The sequence below is a fragment of the Nymphaea colorata genome, unplaced genomic scaffold (assembly GCF_008831285.2).
Source record: "Nymphaea colorata isolate Beijing-Zhang1983 unplaced genomic scaffold, ASM883128v2 scaffold0714, whole genome shotgun sequence".
NCBI lineage: Eukaryota > Viridiplantae > Streptophyta > Magnoliopsida > Nymphaeales > Nymphaeaceae > Nymphaea > Nymphaea colorata.
Genome location: NW_022205220.1, coordinates 1 through 27,383, shown reverse-complemented (window position 1 = coordinate 27,383; position 27,383 = coordinate 1). Strand labels below are relative to the sequence as shown.

Here is a 27,383-nt window from a genome sequence, read left to right as displayed (position 1 = left end):
TTATTGCCTTTTAAGGTCAATATTGTCTTTCTCATCAATCTTCCTCAGGATATTTGTGAAACTTAGTGAATCTTAAGAATCTTTCTTATATAGCTGTGTCTTTGGAGATTCCTATGTCAAGAACTTGCTTTATTCTTCATTGTTTTTTCTTCGATTTTAGATTTCCTAAACTATTTTGGGATTATATTCCTTCAGCAATTCAAGTGCCTTAGTTTTTATGTCTTTTCCCTCTTTCCTGCTTAGGCTTTCCAGCCGTTATCTTAGTGCTTCTACTTTTTTCCGCATGGAGGAATTCCAGTGATTTTTGATACAGTTATCAGTTCTGCCGGGAAGCAGCTTTGTGAGTTTGGCCCATTTGCTTCCGAGAGCTGTGTACCCAAGATAAAGCATCCATTCCTCCTCAGAAGTCCAGTCCTCGCGGTTGATGACTGGGCTCAGATGGTTATACCAGCGTTCGCGGCATTGCTTGCCCATCCTGTTCGGGATGTACTTGGCGATTTGTGACCATTTGTTCGCGCCGAATCTGCTCACTGCCGATATAAGTAATTGGTCCTCTTCCTCAGTCCACGACTTCTTGGGGAAAAGCAAGTTGTGGATGAACGGTTGATGAGAAATTGGGTATTTTGATGTGTTCTGATGCGAAGCATCCATATTTTTTTTCAGATTTTTTTCCATCAGAATTACTTTGGGATATATAATTATAGTATTTAACGGATATATAATTTTGTACTTCTACCGTCATCAACTCTTTATTTTTCTGTTTGATCTCTTTAAGCTGAATATACTTTTAATTTGTAATTTTTTACTGCCAGTTACAATAAAAACCTCAAAGATATCTCGACTTTTTTGATTTCATAGTCTATGTCCATATAATTCTTTCGATTTAATTCATTAGTGCCTTCAACATCTAATTTATAAACTAATGATTAAATATTTGTTGGCACTCATAGTGGCTATATCTTGCCACACAACAAATCAAGATCTGAAGGTAACATACGTTACTGGCCTCTGGGACGTCTCTAGAGGTGATATGGTATTCTTCAAGCGAACCTTTGAATACTACCTGCACTATCTCAAGGACACCATTTCAACCAACCATAATCTAATCATATTCGGAAGCTAAGAAGTACGAAATTTCGTGGAGGCTAACCAGAAATATAAGGGGAACATCATCTTCGTAAACAAGACCCTAAAGGAATTTGAACAATATTGGTATACAGCTAAAATTTGGCAAACAATTGATAATGCCAAGAAAGATTGGCTTAAGTGGCAACATTATTCTATACTCCCACAATACGGACTAAAAATGTATAATCCAGTGGTCATGAGTAAGATGAGGCTACTTATGGAAGCCTCCTAAATAGACCCATTTAATTCTGATTATCTCATATGGATCGATGGAGCTATCACACATTCTTTGAATAAAATGGCAATTATGTAAGGAACCCTTGGCACCTTTTTCAAACATTACCAAGCTGACTGGGTGATACAAGAAGGATAAGACTTACCTTTCCATCCATTTGAAGTCGGTTTCAAAGATGAAGGCAAAAACTATGCAAATATAACAACAAGTAAGCGCTTGTTTGTCTGGGGAAATTGGTTGGGAGGAAAAGCATCGGCCGCTTCATCTGCTTACCACATCTTTTAGAATTTTTTAAGGTATACTTTAGAAAATGGATAAATGAATACTGATGAGGCTGTATTCTTTTTGATGCTGGAGCGTTATAGCTACTTATACCAAAGAGCAAGCGGTTATAGGGTATAGACTATTATGGGTATAAATTCATCGATCGTTGATTAGTCATATGGAATAAGATAGATAAATGCATCGGATATCGTACAATACTCTTCACTTGTGGACGATAGTGAGACAGCTTGTGCCGAACAAATAGTGCTCAGAGAAGTTTATCATTTATAAAATGACCAAAAGTATTTTAAGATGGCAATCAGTATGTAACAGTCTTGCCTCAAATTAAGAATGTGTATTTTGGCAGGGCTGGTAGCAAGTTTTCTATGCATAACGTTCGCCAATAGGAAAAAGCAATAGTCATGATAATTAGATAGCTATTCGTATGTTGTTATAAAGATTATGCAATAAGTCCATTGCAATCACTACTCATCCATCATGCATTTTTTCCTCCGGTTTTTCAGGATTGACTGAACTTCTCTCAACAAGTTTACTATCCTCCATTCTTTTTTGAAGTATTCGGATGATTTTTTCTCATCTTTCAGCAATAGCGACTGTCCTCTTTGCTTGATGGCGAGCCTTGCCTTCATCTTGCGCACTTTTGCCTGGAGATCCTCTAAATTGCCGCATTATTATGCCAACCTGTGAATCATTTCAATTGAAAGAGAAATTGAATCCGCCTTTTGAAACTCCTGGTTCTCTCCGTATATCCTCTTGGGATAGAAACATTCAAATTAGTTTGTCTTGGTGAGCATTTCTTTGAAGTCTTCGTAGATTTGTTGGCAAATCTGAGCAACTCCATCATCAGGATAATAGAAGCAATATTGGTAGCCTACTTTATTGTATATTTGAAGTAGCTCTTCTGTTGAAGCTGTTTGTTGACGGACCAGGTCAAATTTTTTGTGAGCAGATTGAACGATCTTTAAGGCTTTGCTTGATTATGATGCGCCGAGCTTGAACAGCATCAATTTGTTCTCTGCAATTACGGGTGTTTTTTTGTAGATGATGTTGAGCTTCTCTTTGCAAATTTTGAGAATGGCGTTTATCCTTTCATACCTATATTATTTACTATTTACCATCTTTTGATAGAAGCGATAAAAGGAATATATTCTTTCATATCCTTCACTTTGGCTTATAGGAAACCGCTTTCAGGAACAATTGAAGATGACTACTTGGAAAATGACTCTTCCAATCTTTTCAAGACTAAAAATATGTTTGATGTTTTGTTCTTTGCTGTCTATTGCCTTACCAAGTATTGGAAAAGCATGAAGTAATCCACTGCCTTTGGGTTGATAGTTGTGAGGTTAGGGTTCCATTGGTTTCTTCCAGTTTAGAATTAGAATCGGTAGTATGGCAGAATTACTGTAGAGAAGTCTATTTCCGATAAGTCGATTTGCAATGCCTGCAAAAAGCGAATGTGACTGGAAGGAATAGAGAAAGACTCTGCATATTACTAAGGCCTATTGGCTTGAAGTTGAACTTGAGGTTTAATTGCATAAGCGAGATTGATTTGATTGGTTATGGCAGTCATTTGATTTTGAAGGTATTGCACAAAAGCATTTTACGGCATCATGCTCTGGTGTTGTTGTTGGTAGTATGCATTTGTTTGCTAATATGGATTAGTTTGAGGATAGGTAAGAACATTTGGCTGCTATGGGTATAAGCTATATGGTAAATTTGGTTGGTTCTGGTAGTTATTGTCAGGTTCAATTTATATCCTCCTATCTGGACTTGGAGCATTCCATTGAAAATAAGGAGGATTGGCCTAGGGAATGTTTGGAATATTTGTTGAAGTATTCGCAGAGGCAGCCACATTGATTTTGCGAGGGTAGCCAATTAATCTTTAATCCACCCGCTGGGTGAATCTGGGAACAAAGACTGGAAAGGATTCGTTGAAATTTTGCCTTTGGGAAAATCCCTCAATCGGGACAAGCCATTGGGCTTGATTTATTTCCTGTTGTGGCTGAACGGAGTGTGGAACTGAATTGTTTATTACTTCTTGGTTAGCCTGAGGTATAATAGGATTTCCTGGGGAAGCCTTTCCGCATTTCCACTTAGATTGACATGTGGTGCTTCTTCCCTTTGCCTTTGGAGAACCTCTGTAGTAGGATTGTAAATGCCTCCAGCCTGCGAAGTTTGAGAGTGCATGTTTTGTGGAAATCTTTGAGGATCTGGGCTTGTTTGAAGTGGTTGGTTTTGGTTCAGATGGTTCGAGAATATGTTGGGGGTGTTGCCCCATATTGAACCAAGCATGGTCCTTATGCTCTGCTGGCTCTAGTTGATAGTTGGGGGTGGCTGAGGAGGATCATTCCTGGGCGGGATCAGGTTCTGGTTCTGGTTCTGGGATTGATTATGGCTCTGGCTGTCTAGTCCACCTCCTACCCGAATAGGGCCCTTCTCCCTACGTCTGCCATCGGTTGCTTTTATCCGGCGAAGCCTTGGGTCGTCTACAAACATTTTAATTATAGTATAATGAGTCAGGCTTGAACTAGTTATATTCGAAGTGATTGATGATTAAATAGATCATAGTTCATCATCAAGGTCCAGTACTGGAAAGTCACCAATTTCCAAGGCGTTGGGCCTAACGAATGTTGCATACTTGTCTGATGCTTCGAAGTACTTCACTCCCTTCACTTTTCCATCACTGTTGCCGTATGGCTAGTCCAAAACAACTCCCACATAGTAGCCTGGACCCAAATCGACGACTTTTCCCACAAAAGCAACACTACCTCTTGCTCCGCTTTCAATCTTGCATCGAGATCCAATAGAAACAGTGCTAGCGAGCTCGGACATATAGTCCGGGTCGAATTGATTAGTTGCAACGACTGCTTGTTTTTGTTCAAGTAGTTGGGGATATTTCTTAATCATTTCCTTTTTCCATTTTCTGAAGTTTTCGGGAAGTTTATCGTAATCTTCTTCGCTGATGACATATTTTTCCACCCCCTCAAAGCTTTCGATCTCTTTATGAATGGAGGTGGGGTTAAGGTCGATTACATAGAGGACCATTCCGGTGGCTGCTCCATAGGATCCGAGTGTTCGCATGTCATCATTCATTTCTGCGATGAGTGCACCCTTGGGGTCTTTGAGTTGAAGCTTAGTATAGGCGGCTACTGAGCCGAAGCGCATTTCGATGTTTTCCTTCACAGATAGGACGGTTTGGTTGAGGTCGTAGCGAGCTTCAATTACTTTTAGTGAGCTGATGTTGTGCTCAACGGCCAGCTTGATTGTTGTGTTTTGGTTAAGTGCCTGCATTTTTAAAATGATTTAAATGTAAGAATTAATTCTTAGGCAAATAATTTCAAAATAAAAGAGTATAAGAATTAATTTTGTCGCATGCTTATTACCAATTTTGTCAAATAAAACATTCATATAACTTTAAGTTCTAGATGGACTAATATGGAAACAGTTTAAACGTGATGGGCTTTATCTTCAGCTGAAATGACCATATCTTCAATCGCTTAGACAAAAACATTCCGTTACATTCCCATGATGATTAATAATTATCAATTTGAATATATTTTTTTTGTAATGGTAGAATCATAGTGAAGGCCGTCCAGGCGTAAATGCCCAACAGAGAAGAACAGAGGGGATATTTCTTTCAATATCAAGTGTCATTAATTCTTATTTTCACTTTTCAAGTAATGAAAAACTTCCCGATCCTATTCGGTTCACCCCTTTTCTTTTTTAGAATTTTAAATAATTCGTAATTAATATTAGATGAGCACTGAAATATACAATCTTCTTGAATAAAATTCAATACTCTCAGGCATTTTATTCATTTCCTTTTGGGTCGGCCTCATAAGGTTGTTCCTCTTCATCAAAGCCCTCATCGGTCCTTACCTTACTCGCAGGCATGATCTTCATAAAAGATATGGAGGAGGATGGGCCTTGATAACAGGCGGATCAGAGGGAATCGGCTTGGCAATTGCAGAGGAGCTTGCCAAAGAAAGCTTCGATATCATCCTCGTGAGCAGGAGCAAGGAAAAATTGCAGGCTGCTCGGGAAAGGCTCCAAACAATCAACCCCAAGATTCAGATTGAAACCAGCCCAATGGACTTTGAGAAAATGACAACCGAATAGGAGTATGCAGCATCGTTCAAAGAAATAATGAAAAAGGACGTCAGCATTCTCGTCAATAATGTTGGTTATTATGCTCCAGGTACTCAACATAATATGAAGACTACTTCGCTAACCTATCTTACTAAGAGGTGAGAAGATAAATGAAGATTAACTGCTTGCCAGTGGTTATTCTAAGCCACCTTTTCCTGGGAAAGATGGGGGAGAGAAAACACAGGTCAGGTGTCATTAATCTGAGTTCAGGTGCAGCCATGGCCAGTTACGCAGGTAGTGCCCACTATAGCGCCACCAAAAAGTTGATTGACTTTTTCTCTCAGGCAGTTGGCTATTAATGTTCGAAAAAAATAGACACCCTCACTGCACGACCCTACATTGTTTCCACGACGATGACTAGAAACGCATAGGCATTCTATACAACTACTGCTGATAAGTGTGGAAAACATATAGTGGACTCTCTCGGTAACCGAAATACTTGCTATGGTCCATTTAGCCACAACTTCCAGGGCGTTGGAGCAGAGTTCCTCCATGCAGGATTAGCCAGCAAGGCCTTTACAATGACTCTTGCCCATTTCGCCAAGCTATATAGGGCCGCAACCAATTGATCTCAATATCAGGCTATTGATCTCAATATTGAAATACATATTAATTGATATAAAATGCAATAGCCTACGCTATTATAATTGCCCATCGTAAATGCAAGAGTTCGAGGCTAGCAGCAGAGTTCTGAACATCAGCGAGGAGGTCTACCACAACCTCCTCGACATGCGGAGCGCCAGCGAGATCATGCGCGAGTTCATGTACCCCAGCGTGAGGGAGACGTGTTTTTCATGCTTGGGAAAGATCCATCAGGAGTTCCCCTCTATGAGCTGTACAGCTTGCAATCGAGGCTGCCACCCTAAATGTCTTGAATCCCTGGCCCAGCAGCACTATGAAGTAAGAAAGAATCTCACTGCAAGCAGCTACGAATGTCTATCATGTATTGACTCCAACAAATGCATGAATTGCAAAAACTACTTGGAATTGACTGACACACAGACCCATACTTGTAGCATCTGTCTCCGGAAGGTCCATCAGCGATGCCATCCCCTCCCATTGAAAGTTATGGAATCAGGAGCCAAATGCAAATACAGCAATTTAAGTGAAAGGCAAAACGTCTGCTTATCTTGTCTTACCCAGTTCGGCATCAAGGAGGTCATCAGCAAGCTCAACTACAACCAAAAGGAATATTTTTTCGTCTTGGTCAATCATCCCTCGCCCATACATTTCACCTGGGTTTAGGATTGCCATATCAATCCAAGCTTAATAAATGACGAAGCATTGAATATCTCAGTCAGCTCCTAGCCGTAGATAGAGGCCATCTTTTCTATGTGTGTCCCTGCAGACTACAGACTCTTCTCAATCGACAAAATATGGTAGCTCCTAAGAGATGACAAGTTCCTTTGTGCAAACATTGGCATGCGGGGCACTTTCAAATTTCTGATTAAGTGGCGCCACACCTACAACTCCTTCGTTTGGGTGGATATGAGTGTTTTTAGGCAATGCAAGCACCATCTCGCTAAGTTCTTCCATCAGCTCAAAATGAACGATATCTACTCTCACAGATAGCTACCCTAATGCATCATCAAAAAATATCTGGCCAACTGCATCAGTGCATACGGTCTCGAAAACAACATAAAACTTACCAAAAGACCTACAGGGAAAGAGGACAAGACTGGAAATATAACAAGGCTTTTAGGCTAGGATAGTTTCTTCGAAGTGGAAAATATTCACTCCATCTATACCCAAAAATCAAAGCAGTACTTGAACATTAAAAACATGGCAGTGAAAGCTGAAGCCATGTGTGAGCTTATCAACACAATTTACTTTCTTGATAAGAACCCTGCCCCAGTAGCGATTTTTACAGACGAGCTCAAAGTGTCTTGGTGGGCTAGCAACCTGATCCAAAAGACACCAAACCTAACTGCTCTTGTTCTGCAAGGTCCACAGTAGCACATCTAGGAGATGATACGCAAGTCAATCGTAAAGACCTCAGCAAAGTACTTTGTCTTCAAATTCAACGTGCTAATTGTCGCATACCAGAGCCTCAAAGTCGTCGGAAATATGTTCGATTTCAAGCAGATGCTGCAAGGGTATTCACTCTTGATCATGGATGAAAAGATGTCTCCTTTGGGAAAATATTACTATTCCAACATCAAGATTGCCAGGATCAAGTTTCACAAAGAAAGAGAAGATGTTTCTTCGAGTACGAATGATAAGAATTAGCCTGTTTCATCAGCTAATTCTTCATACAAACAATCTTCGCTAACCTTGTCAAGCAGCCAAAACTTGAGAGGCTCTATTTACAATCCAAATGGAAATAAACTCTACCCAAGCTCACTTATACGGATGCTTTGTGAGCAGTTTGATGAAAAATACTTACAGGACAAGACAAACACTAAGCAACTTTCAGAGTTAGAGAGGGTGGTCTTCTTGAGAGTTATCATGATTTTCGGCGCGAATACCTTAACCATTGAAGATTATTACAACAAAATGATGAAAATCGAGCCTAAATGTTTCAGCGAACCGAAAGCAGCCATAATAGCCAAGCTTGAACAATACATAAGCTTCTTCATGGCTCATCTTTACGCTTCATGCATCTCAAAGATTAAGACCAAGATTTCGGAAGAAGCTAAAGTTTACTTTTTCTTCAAATTCCAAGTAATTATTATTTTATTCAGCCAAGCTCTATCTTCAAGACAATTACAGACCTTTTCCGCATGAAAATCTTTTGCCGAATGTTTGAAAATGACCCGAATATATAGCTGAAGATTCATACGCCAAAGATAGTCTTGAAAGAAATTACCACGCTGCAGGCATGGACTGTTCGGCATGACTGTTTGATTTGTAGGGGAATTTTGTACTACGGAGTCGGAAACTGGGAAAACATAAGTGAAAGTCGAGGATTTTGGAACGAAAAGAACCCATCACAGACACTTCGTCAATACTTTTGCGAAACCTTAAGCCTGAACCTGGTCGGACTGAGGAACTTCACCGATTTTTTGAGGGGTCGAGCAATTGAGATTGCATACGCCCTCTAAAATGTGTTGTCGTGATCGTTTGAATTCTGCATATCTATTAGACCACTTTAATCACTATTGCAAGGGGAATTCTTTATTTTTATAATAATTTGCAATGGGGTGCGTCCCTGATCGTACTATGGCGAAATACAAAACCTTCTAAAACGATGATCAACCATCTAAAAATTATGCAGAGCTTAGCAGCATCAATCGCGGTTCTCATCTGTCTCTTAACTCCATCGACCCCAATACAAACAATCGACCCTTCGCAAAGGTTTACAGATCCTGCGCAAAGAGATCTGCCATATCCCCTGTAAAGTTGAATCCTCAACTCAGGAGTGGAAGAAAGAAGCCGGATTATTTCAGTCTCGAAAAAACATAGTGGAATAATGTAGAATAAAAGGTAGTTGCTGTAAAACATGAGAGAATTCGTTCAGGAAGAAACAGCTGTCGTGCTAAAGGCGCTGTAATGGAGATACCGCATCGATAGCACGTAATAACATGCGTGGAGACTCCTTCCGAAAGCGCAAAGACATCTTTTTTGAGTAAATTAGAAAAACATCCTTCCAATTTCTTTATAGCAAACAATGATAATGATTTCGATCTGATTTTTAGAAGCAAATTGATCGAAAAGCCTGAATAATCTACAGCATCCATCATCATTCCTCCGCCCTTGGAGTCGATAGTGAAGGAATGAAAAGACGGATGATATCATCTAATTGCTATATTTTTCGTAGCCATTCTCTTATTAATACTCTATTTTTCCATTATAAATGCTCTTATGCAGCTTTAAATCATTTTCTAATTGTTCGTGTTATTTTTCCTTTGGTCCATAGTTATTAATTTTGGCAAATTGAACAGAATCGATATGTTTTTATTGAAATTGATGATTTTGGAAAGAGAAACTCGACTACAATAGAAGGTCATTACGATATTATAATTAAATCGTTTATAAAATTAAAGAAGTTTTCATGCTCAATTTCGGTAAAAAATGAAATTACGAATAATAAGAATGATAAACGCATTCATTACTTCACAATTAAGCCCAGTACTTAATATTATTCTTCTAAAAAATCGCTCAAATACATGTTTATAAGTTTTCCAAATTACGTTCATATTATTTTAAATATAGATGGAAAAGATGAAGCTTATGCATCGTGGAAAGACTAAAACCATGACCAACTATCCGAAATAGCGTCGAACAAGTCTCTAGAAGGAAAACCAGGCAATCGACGCAAACCTTTATGAGAAATTTCTAAATTTTATGACGAGAACAAAGCTTCAGCGTCTAAAGTAAAAGCTGTTAAACTACTACGGACGTAACTTTGCGATAAAATACGATGAAAGGTATCAGTTTTTATAGCAATGGCAAGAGCATCATAACAAATAATAAAAAACTATCTATGATTTGCTCCAGTCAGAAAATTTAATCGTGAAAATAGTTTGCATCTTTGTCATGATTACCAATGCTTTATTGGTATGGACAATCACTGTTGATCGTATCTTTAGAATCGAGAAGGAAAATTCGGATTTTTTGCATTTTACTATAGGATTAGGAGTGGTGAATCGAATTATCGCTATGACTCTGAAAGGAAATCTGTCTATTAAGCGATAGAAGAGTGTCAACTACTCTCATCTATTGAAGATAATCACAAAAGATGGGATTTGCCTAATTTACTTCATATTCGGCCTCTGCCAGGCTTACTCCAATGACTTCACAGCGATTGCTGAAGTATTCATTTGCTTACACCTCTATTTGGAAGGCCGGAAGTATTATAAGTTTGTTAGAGTAGTTGAGCTGGCGCTTATATACGAGTATCAGTTCAAGATTTTCGATCTCATGGTCAACCTTTTGATCATCGCCCACTTCCTAGTAACTTTAATTTTACTTAGTCTCTTCTATTATTTATGGCAACTAAGAGCAACTCCTCAGTAAATTGGATCGTATCCTTGGGCATTCATGAGTAACATTATACAACCAAATATCTATACTCCATTTATTTTTGCTGCACAACCATACTTACTATTGGCTATGGAGATATCACACCCAAAAATAAAATGTAAGTGGCCGTTGTTATGATGGTTGAGTTTTTTGGTATGTCTTGTATTATATAGGAGTCATCATTTTCGGTTATTTGATCAGCTAAATCGGTCATACACTATCAGCGATTCGGACCAAGGAGTAAAAGCTTGAGAAGGATCTGATTACTCTTAATAAAATGCAAGGATATTATGGCTTGGAGGAGACGCTAATAAACCGAACAAAGGGATACCTGATGGCCAACCAAAGTACAGTGACTCAGTTGACCCCTGAGGAGTAGAATAGCTTGCTTTCAAAGCTCAATGAATAGCTGAGGAATGTTATGATCAGCGATAAATCTCTCGCAATTGTCAAGACAAGCATCTTCTTTCTTTGTCGCTGGTCCAAATAAATGCAAACCTGCGTTGCCAGCCATCTGCAAAAAGCATTGTATGCTCCAAAGGAAAGACTTTTGCAACCTGCTGGGCAAGAACGTATTTATATCATTAAAAATGGAAAGATAGACATATACCTGGACCGTTTTGGTGAAAATAAAAAATAGTATAGGAGGCTGCTAAAGAATATCAAAGTTAATGAACATTCCAGCATAAGTAACAATATCTATGGCTATACCGCCGTCATATCTGAACGAACATGTGCTCTAAATGCTCAGGCATCTTAATTCACTTCTTGCTACTTTATAGAGAAGCAAGATTTCCTGAGGTGTGTCCACCACTGCAATATTGATTTTGAGTACTATCATGAGATAAAAGATAGAATCGGGCAAGCATAATTTAGCGAATAGTTTGAAGTTCCATCGATACTTAACATACGTGAGCATTACAATCCTTCCAAAGCCATCGTAATCCGTAAGGAATTGCATGTCCTAAGGAAACTCAAGAACACCAGGATTCATTACATGCGTCATCGGAGGCATAAATTCTCAAAGCATTACTTCAAGAATATGGCAGACATTCTATAAAAGATCACCGATAAGATCATTGAAAGTTCTATGGAATAATTGCACTGTAAGTTAGATGAGGAAGAGAACTCATTATAGCAAAAAAATAAATCCAGCACCATATCAGAGACTTGTGATAATATACCTTTGAATCTTTAGACCCAAAACAAGTTAAATCAAAGCTCAACGAGTAGAAAAGCGAAAAAGAGTGGTAATACAATCGTGAAGACTATAGACAACTACGTTTATGAGGAAACAGAAACATTTGATAAAACAGCAAGAAAATCTTTCCATCATTTTTTCGAAAAGGCAAGGGAGTATAAAAACTTCTTTTGCAGCAATAACATCAGTGAAGTTCTTAAAAAAGTTGATAACTAGCATTACAACTATATTGAATCCGAGGAGATCCCCATGAGCATCAAGACGTACTCTTCTCCAAAGAAATTGAGCAAATTTTTCCAATGACAGAAACAAAATGATATACTTATCATCTTTTATTGAAAAATTGATTATTTTTCGAGAGGATCCGAGAAAGTCTCAATACTTTATCCTTATTATTCTCACTTCGGGCATATGTTTATTTATATATCATATGTCTAAGCTCAAATTTTAAGTAAAATAATTGTGGACTATATAATTACAAAATAATATCGATGCTGGCCTCAACTAAGAAGACCTTGAACAACTCCACCGTCGCCACCAAATCCTCTTCCATCAAGCAGAAGGAGTCCTTCTTCGCCTTCATCTTCCGCAAGGTTCGTGAGGCTCTCAACCGCGTCTACCTCTTCTCTCGCAAATGCCTTTGGGTCTCTTCAACCGGTAACGATCTGCTCATTTAGGACTCATCGTGATCATCCTGCCCTTCGCGTTCGCATACTTCATGGAGATGCAAAAGGAACTTCTGAAGATCCAAGGAGGAGGTAAGCATTTTGCTATGTAGTCGGTGAAGGACCTCAAGTCTATTGAACGAGTTAAGCTGTTCTTTATCATTCATTATCGATTATTCATTAATTCTGGGTTTCATGTGGGGATTGGAAGGGCTTGGTCAGGTAGATTGTATTTTGAAATGTTGTTCATAAATAGTAAAATGGGATACTTTAACCGCATCGCCCGAGAAAAAGCGACAAGAGTAATAAACTCAAAGAAACTCTAATCGAAATCTTTCAATAATATATAATGCTTTTCCAAATCAACTAAATAATATGAACTTTTAATTTAACTTTTAATGAACTTATAGGAGATTCTTTATTATCCAAACAAGATGCATAAATATCACATCAAAAATGAATCTAACCTTTTAGATTAAGAGTATATTCTGTTTTTACGGCGCATCGTTTATCTCTTTTATCTTTAAACTCTTACTTCCCTTCCTTTTTTTCCTTTCAGAAATTAATTGTAACTCATCTTACTCATTTGCCCCTATGTGTCCATCTTGGAAGATTGAGAATTATATGAGTGGACTCTTAGGCCTTCTCCTCTTTGCTCTTTCATCATTCTCTCAAGCATGGCTATTGGTGCTTCTTCACCAACAATTTCACTCTCTGGCTTGATATTCACACTTATCATATCCCATCTGTCCCTCAGAACTTGGTTTTCCTTCATCAAAGCAAATGTTTCTTTCTATTGCTTCTCAATGTGTGCTTTCAGTCCTTCGATCTTTTATCTCAGAGTAGAATTAGCTGAGATAAGGTCTCGAATCATTGCGATGGACTCGAAAATTTATTTTGTTGATTTGAGTGTCCTCCCTCCTCCTGTGCTTTTATTAAGGAGATGCTAGTAAGTCTTCTCAGGAAGCTGAGGCATCTCGCTAAGATTGATATAGTTCAATGATTTTTAGCGAATGTATTCTTTTGTCTTGTTTTTAGATCTTTCGACAAGTCCTTTAGGTTCATCATTATCATCGATCTATGAGATATCTTTGCAGCTGCCAAAGTCTGTTTATGTCTTCTTAACAGTATTCCTATTTTTGCAAGAAATACACTAATTAGCTTCAAGTAATTTTGTTAAATACTGAATATGATCTTATAGCTTTTTCATTTGCTATTTAAGTTGATAATTTTGCTCCCTCAACTGATGATTTTCCTGGACTTTAGGATCAAAATTTTTTGTTGGAAGGTTACTAATATAGGAAGCCATGCTTGCATAAGTAAGTGTCTGAACAGATTCCTAAAAATGGGCCATAGTTGGATTTAGGCACGCTATCATAACACAATATGAGTTTCCTCCAATAGATTGCTTGAGAAGAGATGTCAACTTGCTATCTCTGTATGGAGGGATGATGTTTGCTTTTCCTGTTGTTGTAGTTTCGTAGAGGGAGGCAATCACTTGTCTAAGTGTAAACAAGCTCTTGTTGATTTCAATACCCTAACGAAAGACTATTCCTGTGGATTTTGTGACCTTTTGTCTCTAACTTCCAGCAAGATCGACGATTTCCAGTTTGCTTTATATCTGCTACGAAGGATCCTACAGCAAAAAACTTTGAACTCTAAGTGTCAGAAGGCAATGAGAGCGACTCGATGAGTTATTCATCTTATGAGAGCCCATTATCTTATTTTTTTGCCCTTTTTTCCACCATTTAAGTGCCTACTCAGCTGAGCGGCATTGGCCCTCAAATATATTTTCAACAGTAAATTGTTGTAGCTTGTTCCATCTCATTTTTAAGGGTCTTCCATCGTTGGTATCAATAAGGTCGAAAATAGATTCGTTGTAAATTTGAATAAACGAAATAAAGACTTTAAATCCTTTGTCGGAAGAAGATCTCTCGCCAATTTTGGCAAACAACTATCTGATAGCCTTAGGGATAATTCCTTCTATTTATATCGTATCTCCTCCTTAGATGGTATGGGTTTTTCCTGAGCCTGTTTGACCATAAGCGAAAACTGTCGAATGATACCCTTAAACAACTCTATCAACCAGGCTTACAACTTACACACCATCATAAAGCTCATTTTGCGTAGTCTCGGGACCGAATATTCTATTAAATTTGAATACTTTTTCTCTTTGTTCGGTGAGTTCGACTCTATTTTAATTAAATCATACTTAACCTGTGAGGTGGTTTCATCCATAATGATGCGTTTCCTTTACCCGCGTTCATCTCGTTCATGAGACAAATGCGGTCTCATTCTCACATATACATTGATCGTCGACATTTGTTTAAATATAAGTTAGTTATAATGGTATGGGAGAGTAATATTATTATTATAAAGTTGATGGGCAAGAAGAAGCAGAACAGCAAGGGAAGTGCCCCAGCTGAGAGAAAAAGCATACTTGATAGTCTAAAGTTTATGCAGATATCGAAGGACGCAGTTATTGACAAGAAACATAAGCATAAAAAGAAAGATGAAGAGAAAAATCGTGATGCAAGTCCTTTGGGAATCGAGAGAAATAATGAAACTTTGCCATTTTTCTTCAGACAGGTTCAGTAATTGGCCAAAAAGAATACTGATTCCATCGAGAATAAAGTTGAGAAAAATGAATAAGTCTTTGAGAAGATCAATTTAGAAAATAACTCAGAAAGATTGAACTATTGAATTTTGATATGATACTCAAACATTCTATTATTAATAACTGACATATCAATCATTTCGGTCAGAAGAAATTAGACTATTGCAGTTGCCTCCAAATCAACAGATGCAGCATCCTCCACCTTATTCTCGTTTTTGTTTCAATTATCGATCATATTGTTTTAATTGCTTGACGAATCCCTTATTCGGAAAGACGATTTTCCTTTTTTCTTTCAACAATTCTATGGCCTCATTGGCGCTAATTTTTCGTGTATTTATTAGATAAGCAGCGACTATGGTTGCGCTTCTTGATACGCCCGCTTTGCAGTGAACCAATACATTGTGATTTTTTATTTCCTCTTGGATGAATTTTATCGATGAATCGAAAAAACATTTGATATTTTCGCCTGGGTCATCAGAGATTAGGATTCTGAAATGTTTGATATCTGCAGGCAATTTTAATTCTGCCTCTCCCATGACTGTAATAACTGCTTTTATGCCATTCTATTTGAGAGTATCAACATCTTGAGCAAATGTAACGTTTCCTAGCGCAAGGCCTTTAGATTTTTTTGGACCAGACGGCTAGATGATCCAATTAAAATGGCTATGTTATGTGTTATTTTCTCCCTATATTTCGTATATCTGCATGGGTAACTTTAAATAGTGAGTATTTATAATTATATCGAATCCTTCACACGTAATAATATAAACTATGAAATTGATATTGGTCTTCTTCCTGGTTTACCTTTCTCTAAGCGAAGGAGTCACCTACGCAGAGCTACAGGAAAAGCTAGTCGAAGCAATCTCCTCACCTTTCGTTAACTTGATGTTTATCTATGACTCGGCCTCCCAACGTATGCCATCACCCATATATAGAAGGACCGATTCTTGAGAGAGCAATCACTTAAATAGCCAAACGAAAGGAAGGATACTTCAAGGTTTTGCCAATTGACTGCAACACTGAAGATGAGGATGTTCCCAAGAACTTTCCTTATTGCTAAGCCAAAATTAGGTCTAAGCTTCCAGCTCTGATGTATACTGAGCCTGCTTTAAATCCAATTAATCCTGAATCTGGTGAAGCCATCGAGCCTAAAAATCATCAATATCAAGGCCAGCTTCAAGAGAAGGCTTTATATGAGTTTGCGATGTATATCTTTTCTTATATAGTCCTTTGATGAAGCTTTACAGTGTCAACCTCAAAAAATCCTCTGATTGGAAAAAGTTCAAGGAGTCACACCCAACCACGCCTAAAGTTCTTTACTTTACCGATAAGGATAAAATCTCTCCTTTTTTCAAATCGTTGACTGCTCACTTTAGAAACACTATTGCTTTCGCCCATGTCTTCAAGAATAGCTCTCTTTGCGAAGAATTAGGAGTGAATACTTTCCCAACTTTGCTACTGGATGGCAAGGAAAGGATTGAGTTGACGTCGAATATTCTTGAGCAAGTTTAGATCCTCAAGCCATATGAAGGAGAAGCCACAAACATTACCATACAAGAGTTCCAATAGTTAACATCAGAGCTATCTTCTGAAAACTTTGACGAAAAGGTTTTGAATAATCCAAGACATATCTTGGTACATGTTCCAGCAGCTGATAGCACTCCTCATTCCGAATGGAAAAAATGTCAAGAAAGCTTCAAGAGAATGTTCGATTATTTTGATGGCTCATAGATTGCAAACGAACTAGGAGTTAAGCATCGACCTGCAATCATTTACTATCCCAAGTCACTCACTAAAAAGTAGCTCAAGAAGACTATCTTCTACAGCAACAACAACTTCAGAGATATCTATGATGAGGTGTCAAGTTTGATATAAGACTTTACTGTTCCACTATCAAGCGACATCTAAATGCAGCAACTAACTTCAATTGCTCTTAATGAGGGACGGTTTGTAGCTGTTCTTTTCCACAAAGATGAAATTTCTCTATCGTATAGAGTCCTATCAAACGACTAGAGGTTCAAGGAGGGACTTGATTTCTTCAGAATGAAAGATCCTGATGCTGAAGTTATGAAAAAGTTTCAACTGAAAAAATTGCCTTCCCTTTTGGTGATGATTGTTGACTCTGAGAATACAACAAAGACATAGGATGAAGAAAATGGAAGACAGGGCATGAATTTACAAGTTGCTCACTATACTGGCAAGTACAACTATGACGATCTTGAAAAATATCTAAATGTCTTCGTATCTAAACCTAAAAAGTAAGAAGCTGAGATTGATGTTAAATAAGTGAAGGAAATACGATCGATTAAGCACTATGAAAAGGAATGCGTTGGAGAAGGCTGCTATCTCTTGCTTCTTGATGGAAGCTAAGAGAAAAAACAGTCAAATGCTGAGTTTATCAATACTTTGAAGAAGAGTGCATCCAAGACATATCACAATGTTGCATACCTTGATGGAAAATGCCACTCGTAAGTCCTAGGAAAGCTTGAAATTTATGCAGAAGACCTTCCAGCTTTAATCTTCCTCAATACCAAGTTTGAAAAATACTCAAGACTAATCGGAAGAATTGAAGAAAAGTCCATATAATCATTTATCCTTAAGGTCAAAAGCAACAAAGGAATCTGGAGAGCTTACGACAAATTCACCTTCGAAAACAAGGACTGCGCCAAGTAACATGAAAGATTGAAGCAACTTGAGACTTCTAATTATGAAATGTCTGCAGAAGAAGCATAGATCTTAGAGCAAATCAGACAATAAGAAGAAAAGAAAAAACAGTAGGCTTCTCTTGGAGATAAAGAATCTAAAAAGAAGAGAAAAAAAAGAAGACCAAAGGAAGAAGAAGATTCGTAGCTTTGATGTTGATGATTTCTAAATGTCATTTATCATACAATCTATATTATTTCTATAATTTGAATTCAAATGTCAAACCCTCAAAGCTACGTCTCAGGAGAAGAGAACAAGGAGAACACTTGCATTGTTGTGGAGCACTAAAAGGAAAACGAATAAAATCTCATGAAGGAATACTATGGGAACTACGGCCAGACCAACGGACAGCCTGTTGCTCCATGCTAGGCCCAGCAACTTTCTGAAAACGAGATCAGCAACGAAATCGATAAAGAAATGAACGAAGACAAGGAAAACGATGATTTGGTATGATTTGTGCATCATTATGAACACCATTTGAATAATATTTACTGATAAGCATATGGAAAGCGTAGAAAACCATGTCTGTGAGGTGTGCCTGAAAACTCCATCGAATGAAAGCAAAATCATATTGAAATGCAACCATGTCTTTTGCTCAGAATGCCTCAAGGAGTATATTCGGATACTAAAGCTTTATCGTGAACTGAAGCCAGAAAAACTTCAGTGCATCCACGAAGGCTGCAATTAATAAATTGAGGACAACATTATCTTGAAAGTCTTTCCAGGCGAGGAAGGATATGTACTAAAGACTGTTCGCAAATGCTACAGGTAATCAAAAAATCCACTGGCTACGATATTTTGCTGTACTGGATTGATTAAACTAAATAGAAAGTCATTAGTTGAAAAAAGTAATGAAATGAGTCGAGAAGAAATGGCAAAATTGACAAACAAGCTGGTTAAAGATATCAAATCAAGCAAAATCACTGTTGAAGATACCAAATCTTGCAATAATATTCACATATACAATCGTGGAGTTGCTTCAAAAGATAAATGCCTGCAATGCTACCAGTGCGGCTGCAGCTTTTGCATTTCATGTTTTGAGATTATGCACGAAGGACCATGCTCAATAGTTGAAGCAAATCCCATGCTTCAATTGAAAAAATCAGCCAAGACAGATAACTTCTAAGAGTTTATCGCTGTGAATCAAATCAGAAGGTGTCTTAATGATAAATGCGGAGTCCCTATAGCCAAGTAAGAAGGATGCTTTTGGGTGAAATGCCGTTGTTCTTGGTAGATGTGCTACCCATGTGGCAAGTTATGGGGAAATTGTGAACATTTCAGCAAATATCCTTACCAAAAATTTGTCCCGCCTTCTGACTGGTTGGTAAAGGCATTAAATTTGTATTGAATGATCAAATAAAAACCAATATATGCTATTCTAATTATAATTAGTTATAAATGGGTAAAAAGATTAAGATTGTTTCCGAGGATCCGATCCTCTCCAACAACTTCAAATACGAGAAGCGAAACAAGACCAAGCTTCTCTAAAAGGCCAAATCCTAATAGGAAAAGGCTTTATAGTTAAAGAGAAAGAAGGATATGCTGGAAGTTGAAAACAAGGTTGATAAGCAAATCGAGTCAATGACTGCCAATCTTGTCAATTTGGAAAAGCAGAATCACATCAATCAATTTAAGGACAGAATCTTTAATAAGCATTACCACTAGACCGTAAAATAGATCAAGCCAACATCCAAAATTCCAGAAATTGCTTTCAACAATGACCCAAAAATATCAGATTTCTATGATTACCACTTTAAGCTTATTGCCAATCCTGATACTCTTTCGAGATAAAAAAGAACAACGATTAAACAAAAAATTGAAGAGCAAACCAGAGAATAGATAAAGAATATGTTTGGAACTTCCAAAAATGCTGAAGAGTAAGATTAGAAGAATCAATAATAATCCACTTTAGATGGATAAATATTCAATCTCATTCCTGAATGCAAGAGATAAAGTTAGGTCAAAATAAAATAGTAAGTTTACTATGCTTCAAAAAATTTTAATGCTCACACTCATACCTTGTCTCCAAATTAGCTCCAGCTTGATGACAACTCCTTGGACAATGCTTAGATATTCATAGACAGATATTTCGACCACGTTTACATCGAGAATAATCAGGAATAGAAAATAGAGGCCTTTAGGAAGGTTGTGATTAATCATTCAGTCAAGCACATTTAAAGATGCCTTAGCGAATAAAAAGGAAGAGGATTTACTAACTGCAAAGTATTGATCCTAACTCCTTTCTTCGGTGATGCAAAGGCTATCTTCGACATCATTTAAGAACACTTTGCAGAATATGAAATAGTAAACAAGGAAAAAATGAGCGAAGTGGAAGATTAGAATGATTTCTTTAGAGTGGGCATCAAGATCGCCAAAAAAAAGAAACATCTAACTTACTTCAGTAACTTTGATCACAGTTAAATCATCATCGCTTCCCCAGTGGGCTTGAAAAGTATCATAGGTTCATAAGGAGACGCAAAAAGATAAAATTCCTTCATTTCTTCAGTGTAAATCCTTTATATTGATCGAGCAAGCGTCCTTCTTATGCAAAACTGGGCACACGTTACCGAGATATTAAAAAATATGAACTTCATGCCTAAATATGAGAGCTTGAAAAATTCTATTGATTCCATAAGAGATACCTTCCTGGAACTAAAAGGAAGGCTGTATAGGCAAAACATAATATTTTCCTAATTCAACTTCCCCTAGCTAAATGCTCTTAAGATGTCACATTTCCATAATATTCAAGGCAGCATCACAAGCAAACCTTACTATAATAAGCCTGCACTTCAGACAAAGATCGAGCAAAATTTCTATAAGATCTAGCTAAAGCATCCAAAAGATGATCTTTAGACTCGTTTCGAGTACTTTAAACGCAAATTCTGGGATGATATACATAACAAGGAGTCAATGACCAAGATTATTTTGTTTACTAACTCTTATTTTGAGTATGTCAAGCTGAAATCCTTCCTGGAAAAAGTGAATGCATCAGTAATTCTTCAATAATATATAGGCTCAATATATATGCTAGCACACTTCAACCAACAAAGTCCAAAGCCGTCTTGCGAAATTCAATAACGACCAGTTCAGGATCCTCCTCATCACCTAAAGAGCTTACTATTTCGAGATATGCCAAGTGAAAAAGTTTCACCATATTTACTTCTATAGCTTGCCAAAAAATAGCTTTATCTTTGATGATTTAATGAGCAACATCCAAAAAAGTATCTCTGTTTATATTTAGGTGAAAGCCAGAACAACTCAATCGTGAGTATATACACAAAATATGATGCTCTCATCCTCGAAAGAATCGTTGGCACTGCCAAGTCCATCGAAATGGTTCGATAATACTGCAATAATGTCAGCTTCATCCTGTGATCCTTATTTAATTCATGATTTATTATAAAATCAAAAAGCCATATAACAACCATGGGCGGCTGTTTCGGAAAGGGCGTACAAATGAATCAATACTAAGGATGCGAGAAACGAAAACTTGAAGTTAGCATCTAGAGTTTTCGAAAGGATCGACACTGATGGATAGCAAAAACTAACGAATAAAAATCTTACAAATTATTTCAAGGAATATCCTGATTCATCTGTAAAGCTAATCATGAGCGCAATGGATTTCAACCAAGATGGAGTTATATCCCGAAACGAGTGGTTTGGATATTGGTAGTATATCCGACGTTCAGGTCATGAAGAAAAGGCCATTCGAAAAGCAGTAGACATCAAGTTATATAGTTATTGCAACTGCAATAAGGAACTGTGTTCTTAAACTTTCCAAGAGCTGAATCCTATAAAAGCGGAGTACCGAGAGAAACTCTCATCCAAAGTATAGTCAGCGAGCTTAAGGATGAATAATCATTGCCCGTACGCATCGAACCGTGATAGCGATCATATTAATTTAAGACATGTTGGCGAATCATTGAAGATAAATCATGATTTTTCTGTGGTTGGATTGCTTGGGACGGGTTATGCTTCACCAAACAAAATGGCCCATTTGCGTTCATCGATCTCCAAAAGTTCTCTCAATCTCTCTGGGTCGCCTGTTAGGAGGAATTTCTTGTCGTAAAGCTCAAGCACTTCAGGAATGTTGCCGTTGATCCTTGCCAGAGTCATGAATTCTTCATAGATATCAGCGTCATCATGCTACAGGCTGTAGAGTTGGGCCAGGTCGATACGGTTGGCCAAAATCAAACTTTTCATCACAAATAGGTGCTCGTCTTTTTAGATGGCTTCATACTCTCTTGGGATCTTGAAGCACTGTGAGAAGATCAGCATGATGGCGAGGGAAAACTAATTGTAGCAAATGTTGAGCTGAATCACGTATTTGATGAAGGGATAATTCCTCAGCCGAAGAACAGTTCCCGTCATCTTATACAAAAGGTTTATTCTTTCAACTAGATGCTACTCTTAGCAGAGGTTGCTTTCTTTCATGAGAGGCAAATGGAAGCAGATATTTTCGATAAGATCGCATACGTCTGACTCAAGGTAAGGGGTTGACGTATTTTTAGTGATTGATTGGTAAAAGTATGCATTCTCCAGGAATCTTTATCGGTTCGCCAGCATAAATTTGATGAGATGGCTAAAGGTGAGCCTTTCTTCATTCTATAAGAGGCTTATCATTGAAAAATGCTCATGAAGAAAGAGGGGTTTATAGTTTAGCTTGATAAGCGGGTTGTTGTTGAACCAACGCTATTGAAATTTTTCCCTGTTTTCTTCGATGGCATCAAATCTTTCTTCAAACTTAGCCAAAATTTATTCATCTTCCAGCATTTTGACGATTGCGAAGAATGAACGAGCAACGTTATAGACATATTCATAATACTCAAACCTCTTCTGCTGCTTTTCGTTTAGCTAATTGGTTTCGTTGCTTCTCATATCTTCACCTACTTCAAGTTTGAGACTATTGATGAGGCCAAACAGGAAAGAGATCATGTTTTCCAAGATATCTTTGATCCTTTGAAGCTCATCTTTCTCCTTACTTTTTAGGAGGTTATTCGAATGTGCTTCTCTTTCAAATGTAACTGCAATATCAAGCAAGCTATCTATGAATTCCTCCAAGATGATGTTGCAGTATTCGAAGAACCTATAAATTTCTTATACGTAGCAAATAGTCTTGTTGAACTGCACATTGCTCTTTATCTTTCTGACTAGTCTGTCCAAGCTTGTAGGAAAATGTTGAAGTGAAATCTTCAGCAAGGAGACTCCGAGCTCATACGGATTGATATCATCATGCATATGTTGATCTCGATTCATGTTTTCTTCTGATAGCTTTGAATCTTTTGACTATATAATAAAAAAAGGTACGTTATCAAACTCTTTCAGGGAGTTGATGAAGCCGTTCAGTGCTTTGTGGACTTACTTCTAATAGTGAGGCAGGATGAGACCATTGAACTGATAAATGTTGTGCAAATTTTTTTTGAGATAGCTCCTATGAAGGTTTCCATCTTTCCTTGTGATGTCGTACTGATAAAGGGTGAACTTTTCGGAAACTTTGGCAAAAACTCGAATTTCAAGTAGGACATTAGAGGCTTAGTCAGTCTTGAAATGAACGATGAAGTTATTTTCTTCAATTTAAGACATCAGCTTGTCATTTATTTAATTGACTCTCTGGAGTCCATTGTAGACCGAGAAAATGATGTTTTGCGTTTTGTTGAAGATAACGGCGTAATTTCTGCCAGACTTGATGATAATTTAACTGTCCTTGGAGAATTCGTAGTAGAATTTATCCAGTCTAGACTCAATTGGCTCGTCCGCTTCGTTATTGATCAATAAGAAATAGCTTTAAAGCTCGCCTTCATCTTCATGCTAGAGGTCTCTCCAGTCCCGTCTTTTGGTGTAATGGATAATAAAGCCGTCTCCACGATAGTATTTAATCACGCTTGGGAAATTCTTTGTTTTCTTGACTTCAAACGTAAACTCCTTGAGCTAGAGAATACTCACCCCTCCATTTTTGTTGATGATGACCACTTCATCGTTCTCATTCATGGAAATTTATGAGATTTCTTGGTCATGAGTGCAGAGAAAGTCGATATCATATTCATTCTCTTTGACAGTCAAAACGTATACATTCTCTTCAATATCGGAAAAAATGATTAATTTCCTCTCAATACTGCAGAATATGCTCTTAATCTTTGTCTTTTATTGATGGCTGCATCGCATATTGATGGCTAGTCTTTGGGTCTGTGCTCTCAAGTTGGAAAGTCTAACGAGGTAAAAGCGTCCATCGTTAGGCGCATTCGCTGGTGTTTCATAGCAGAGTAGATATTCGCCAACTCCGTGTATTTCGACATTTTCGGTGGGTAGCAAGATTGGTCGTATCACCCTCACCTTGCCCAAGGAGTCGTAGAACTTGATCATGTACTGTGTGTTGTTGAGTAGAAGCTCGTAGAACATCTGCTGGCCCTGGCAGGTGACCTGGCCTGAGGATTTTAGAAGGTGGCCTTCCGCCATTGGTTCGATCATTATAAATATCGCTTCAATTTATATCAAAAGAATGATATACAAACGCCACTCACATTTCGTATCAAAATGTTTTTATTTCGCGCCAGAAGGCACATTTGAATTATTAAAGGAAAAAGGAGTCGGATTGAGGCCGATGTGAACATCCTCAACAGTGACCGTTTGGTATCATTGAGGGTGGCCTAGCAAAAGCAAGTGAAATTCTTGCTCATAAAATTGAGATTTAATGCAAATCAAATCACAAAAACATGGTGTGCATCCATCGATCCTAAGCTGTATTTTTTTAAGCTTTTAATGACCGTAGAATATATATTTACTTATAATAATTAAATAACTTCAACAATAGAGTATATTTAAATTCTAATGGAACTCTGCTCGCATCTTCTATCCGAAATCAACCTCGGCTGCCTTGAGGAGGAGGAATCAACAGCCATCTTCCCCTAAAGTCCTTTTTTAGCTCCGATTTAAGTTCCAACTGAAATAATCGAGAGCATGGATGCCTTCAGGCTAGAAATCGACGATGAGATTGGTCAAAATGACTTAAATCTTACCATAAGGAGGAAGAGAGCCAAGAAGATCAAGAAAATTCGCAACAGAGTTAGGAAATGTTCAAGAACCACCCAGGATGACTCAAATCAGCTTGTTGCTGACTTCATGTGAAAAACCTTTACTTTTTTTTCTGATATTTCATATTCTCATCATAGCAAATCGTCATAATCACCTTCCATTCGGCTGTTGCAGTAACTCCTTGTGGAACTTTGAAACATTTATCTTTCTGGATGGGATAATCATGCTAATCATCCGGTCACTAATAAAAAAAAATGTCGGTGGGGCAGTTTCGGCCAACGCGAGGGCAAACGGTAAAGAATAAATGCATAAAACTCCGTATTTTGGGAAATCAGTTATGATGTTTTTTTTTCGTAATTAATCGAACGTTATTTCGATGAGAAATTTAAAAGGAAGCGTAGATTAATGTCATAATAATCATAAATGCCAGAATATCAGTTTTTAATTACGTTACTTTTTGGATATTAATTCCTATAAGTTGTCTATCCTCCTCCTATAGTTTAGTCATAAAATATAACGATATTCCAAGCAACAATCATATGGGCTTGAGGGTAAAAACATGTATAAAAAAAGACAATTTGAATGGAGTTTATTCTAATATTCTATTGTTTTCAATCTGAAAAGAAATGCCGCTAAATATTCAAAATCTAGAAGCAAATATCATCTATCGGAAAAATAGCAATCATCCATTCGTTTCCTCATCAATCAACTGCTGTGCAAGAGGTGCTTCTGTTGAGTCACTACTGGCGAGGAAATGGCATTATTTTTGTGTCTTTTAGTTCGAGAGGAGTAGGCATCTGAGAGCAATATCATAGATGATCTTAAGCCCTCCAGCAATAAAGAAGGGATACGAAAACTATCTAGAATTCCTAGGCTGGCTCATCAAATATCCGTTAAGGCCAAGGCCTAAGGCTAGGCCTGCAGTTCGAGCAATGATAGTGATCCTTTTAGCTGATGATTTTTCCTCGCTGGAGATGACCATAGAAATATATTCCTTTCTCGCCGGGGCATTCATCTAAGAGGACAAGAAGTAAGTGAAGAGAAGGATAACACTAATGGTTGAATTTGATGTGAAGCCGATGAAAAGTAGGAAGACACTTGAGGGGAGATGGGCGTACAGCATAGTGTTCATAGCTCCTATCTTATCCATGAGCTTAGAAGATAGTACTCCACTAATTCCATTCAAGATGTAGCAAGCGAATAGAATCCCTCCCATTTTGTGAAAATAAAAGAGGAACTTCATCTCAAAGTAAAATGATATGAAACTTAGGACGATAAATGCATCAGCCAACCCATCTATTGAAAATAGTGCACTAAGAGTAATGATATTTCCAGTATTTTCTTCCTTTATTTTACTAATAGTTATACTGTCTTTCTCTTTTCCCTACCCTGGCTGGATTCCCTTTCGGTTGATTAGGCAATAGCCGATGCATATAACTCCTCCAGAAACAGCGTATATTCTCATAGCATCTTTTATCGAGTCTTCCTTGGTGGTTTTAAGCTCTTAAAGGAGGGCCATTAACAACCCTGTAAAACCTGCTCCAATAGCTCGTGATAAGTAGCCTACCATATTGAAATATCCGAAAACAGCCTCAGTGTTTTTTGGAATTTATTCCTTGGAGTCCGAGCACTTTTCGACCAGTTAAGCAAGTAAAGATTGTTCGATTGACAAGAACGGACCAATCTCGTCTCCGAAAACTGAAATTACTCCCAAAATTCCACAAAGGGTGAGGATGATGTTGCTGCTAGAACTTATATAGCAAAAGCATGCAATTAATCTCAGAAGAGATACCAAAATAAGAGTATTTATGCGTCCAAAACGTCCAGCATGTTGAATCAGAACGAAGGAGAAGAGGGTGCTTCCAATTACGATGACTGAATGAATCCATGATGCTTAAATTGGGTTTAGTCCTTTGTAGAATAGGCTTTGGAAAAAGATTAGAGATGCGGCTCCATAGGCGAAGGTGCGGAGAAACTTATTTATGAAAAGAATGGCAAAACGGCACTGATTTCGTTTATAATTAATCCCCATTTGTCTTAGATTATTAAAAGTGTAGTAAAATAGATTGATATATATATTAAGGCTACTTCGTCAAGTTTTTATCTTTCTTTAATATGCTTGCCGTTTATTTTCCAATGTACACTCATTCATTAGTGAGCAGAATGCATATGGCTTACACAATAATCTGATATAATCAAGATTATTCTTATGCCTGCTATAAATGGTATGAGCAGAGTTTTTACTATTGAAATTACAAAAAATATCCATAAATGATATAATTGCGTCATGACTATATATAATATTTTGTTTACAAATGCCGGGGTTGGGGTTGGGGTTGGGGTTGGGGTTGGGGTTGGGGTTGGGGTTGGGGTTGGGGTTGGGGTTGGGGTTGGGGTTGGGTTGGG

At 37.7% G+C, this 27,383-nt stretch overlaps 1 protein-coding gene across 1 annotated transcript; it reads right to left on the bottom strand.

Moving 5' to 3' along the window:
• Positions 1–4,345: 4,345 nt before the first annotated feature.
• LOC116245518 (tubulin-folding cofactor B) lies at positions 4,346–24,401 on the bottom strand. The gene is made up of 2 exons (XM_031617020.1): positions 24,279–24,401; positions 4,346–4,933 (listed from the first exon to the last, which is right to left on the bottom strand). The coding sequence occupies exons 1-2, from the start codon at positions 24,399–24,401 to the stop codon at positions 4,346–4,348; spliced, it is 711 nt and encodes a 236-aa protein (XP_031472880.1).
• Positions 24,402–27,383: the final 2,982 nt, after the last annotated feature.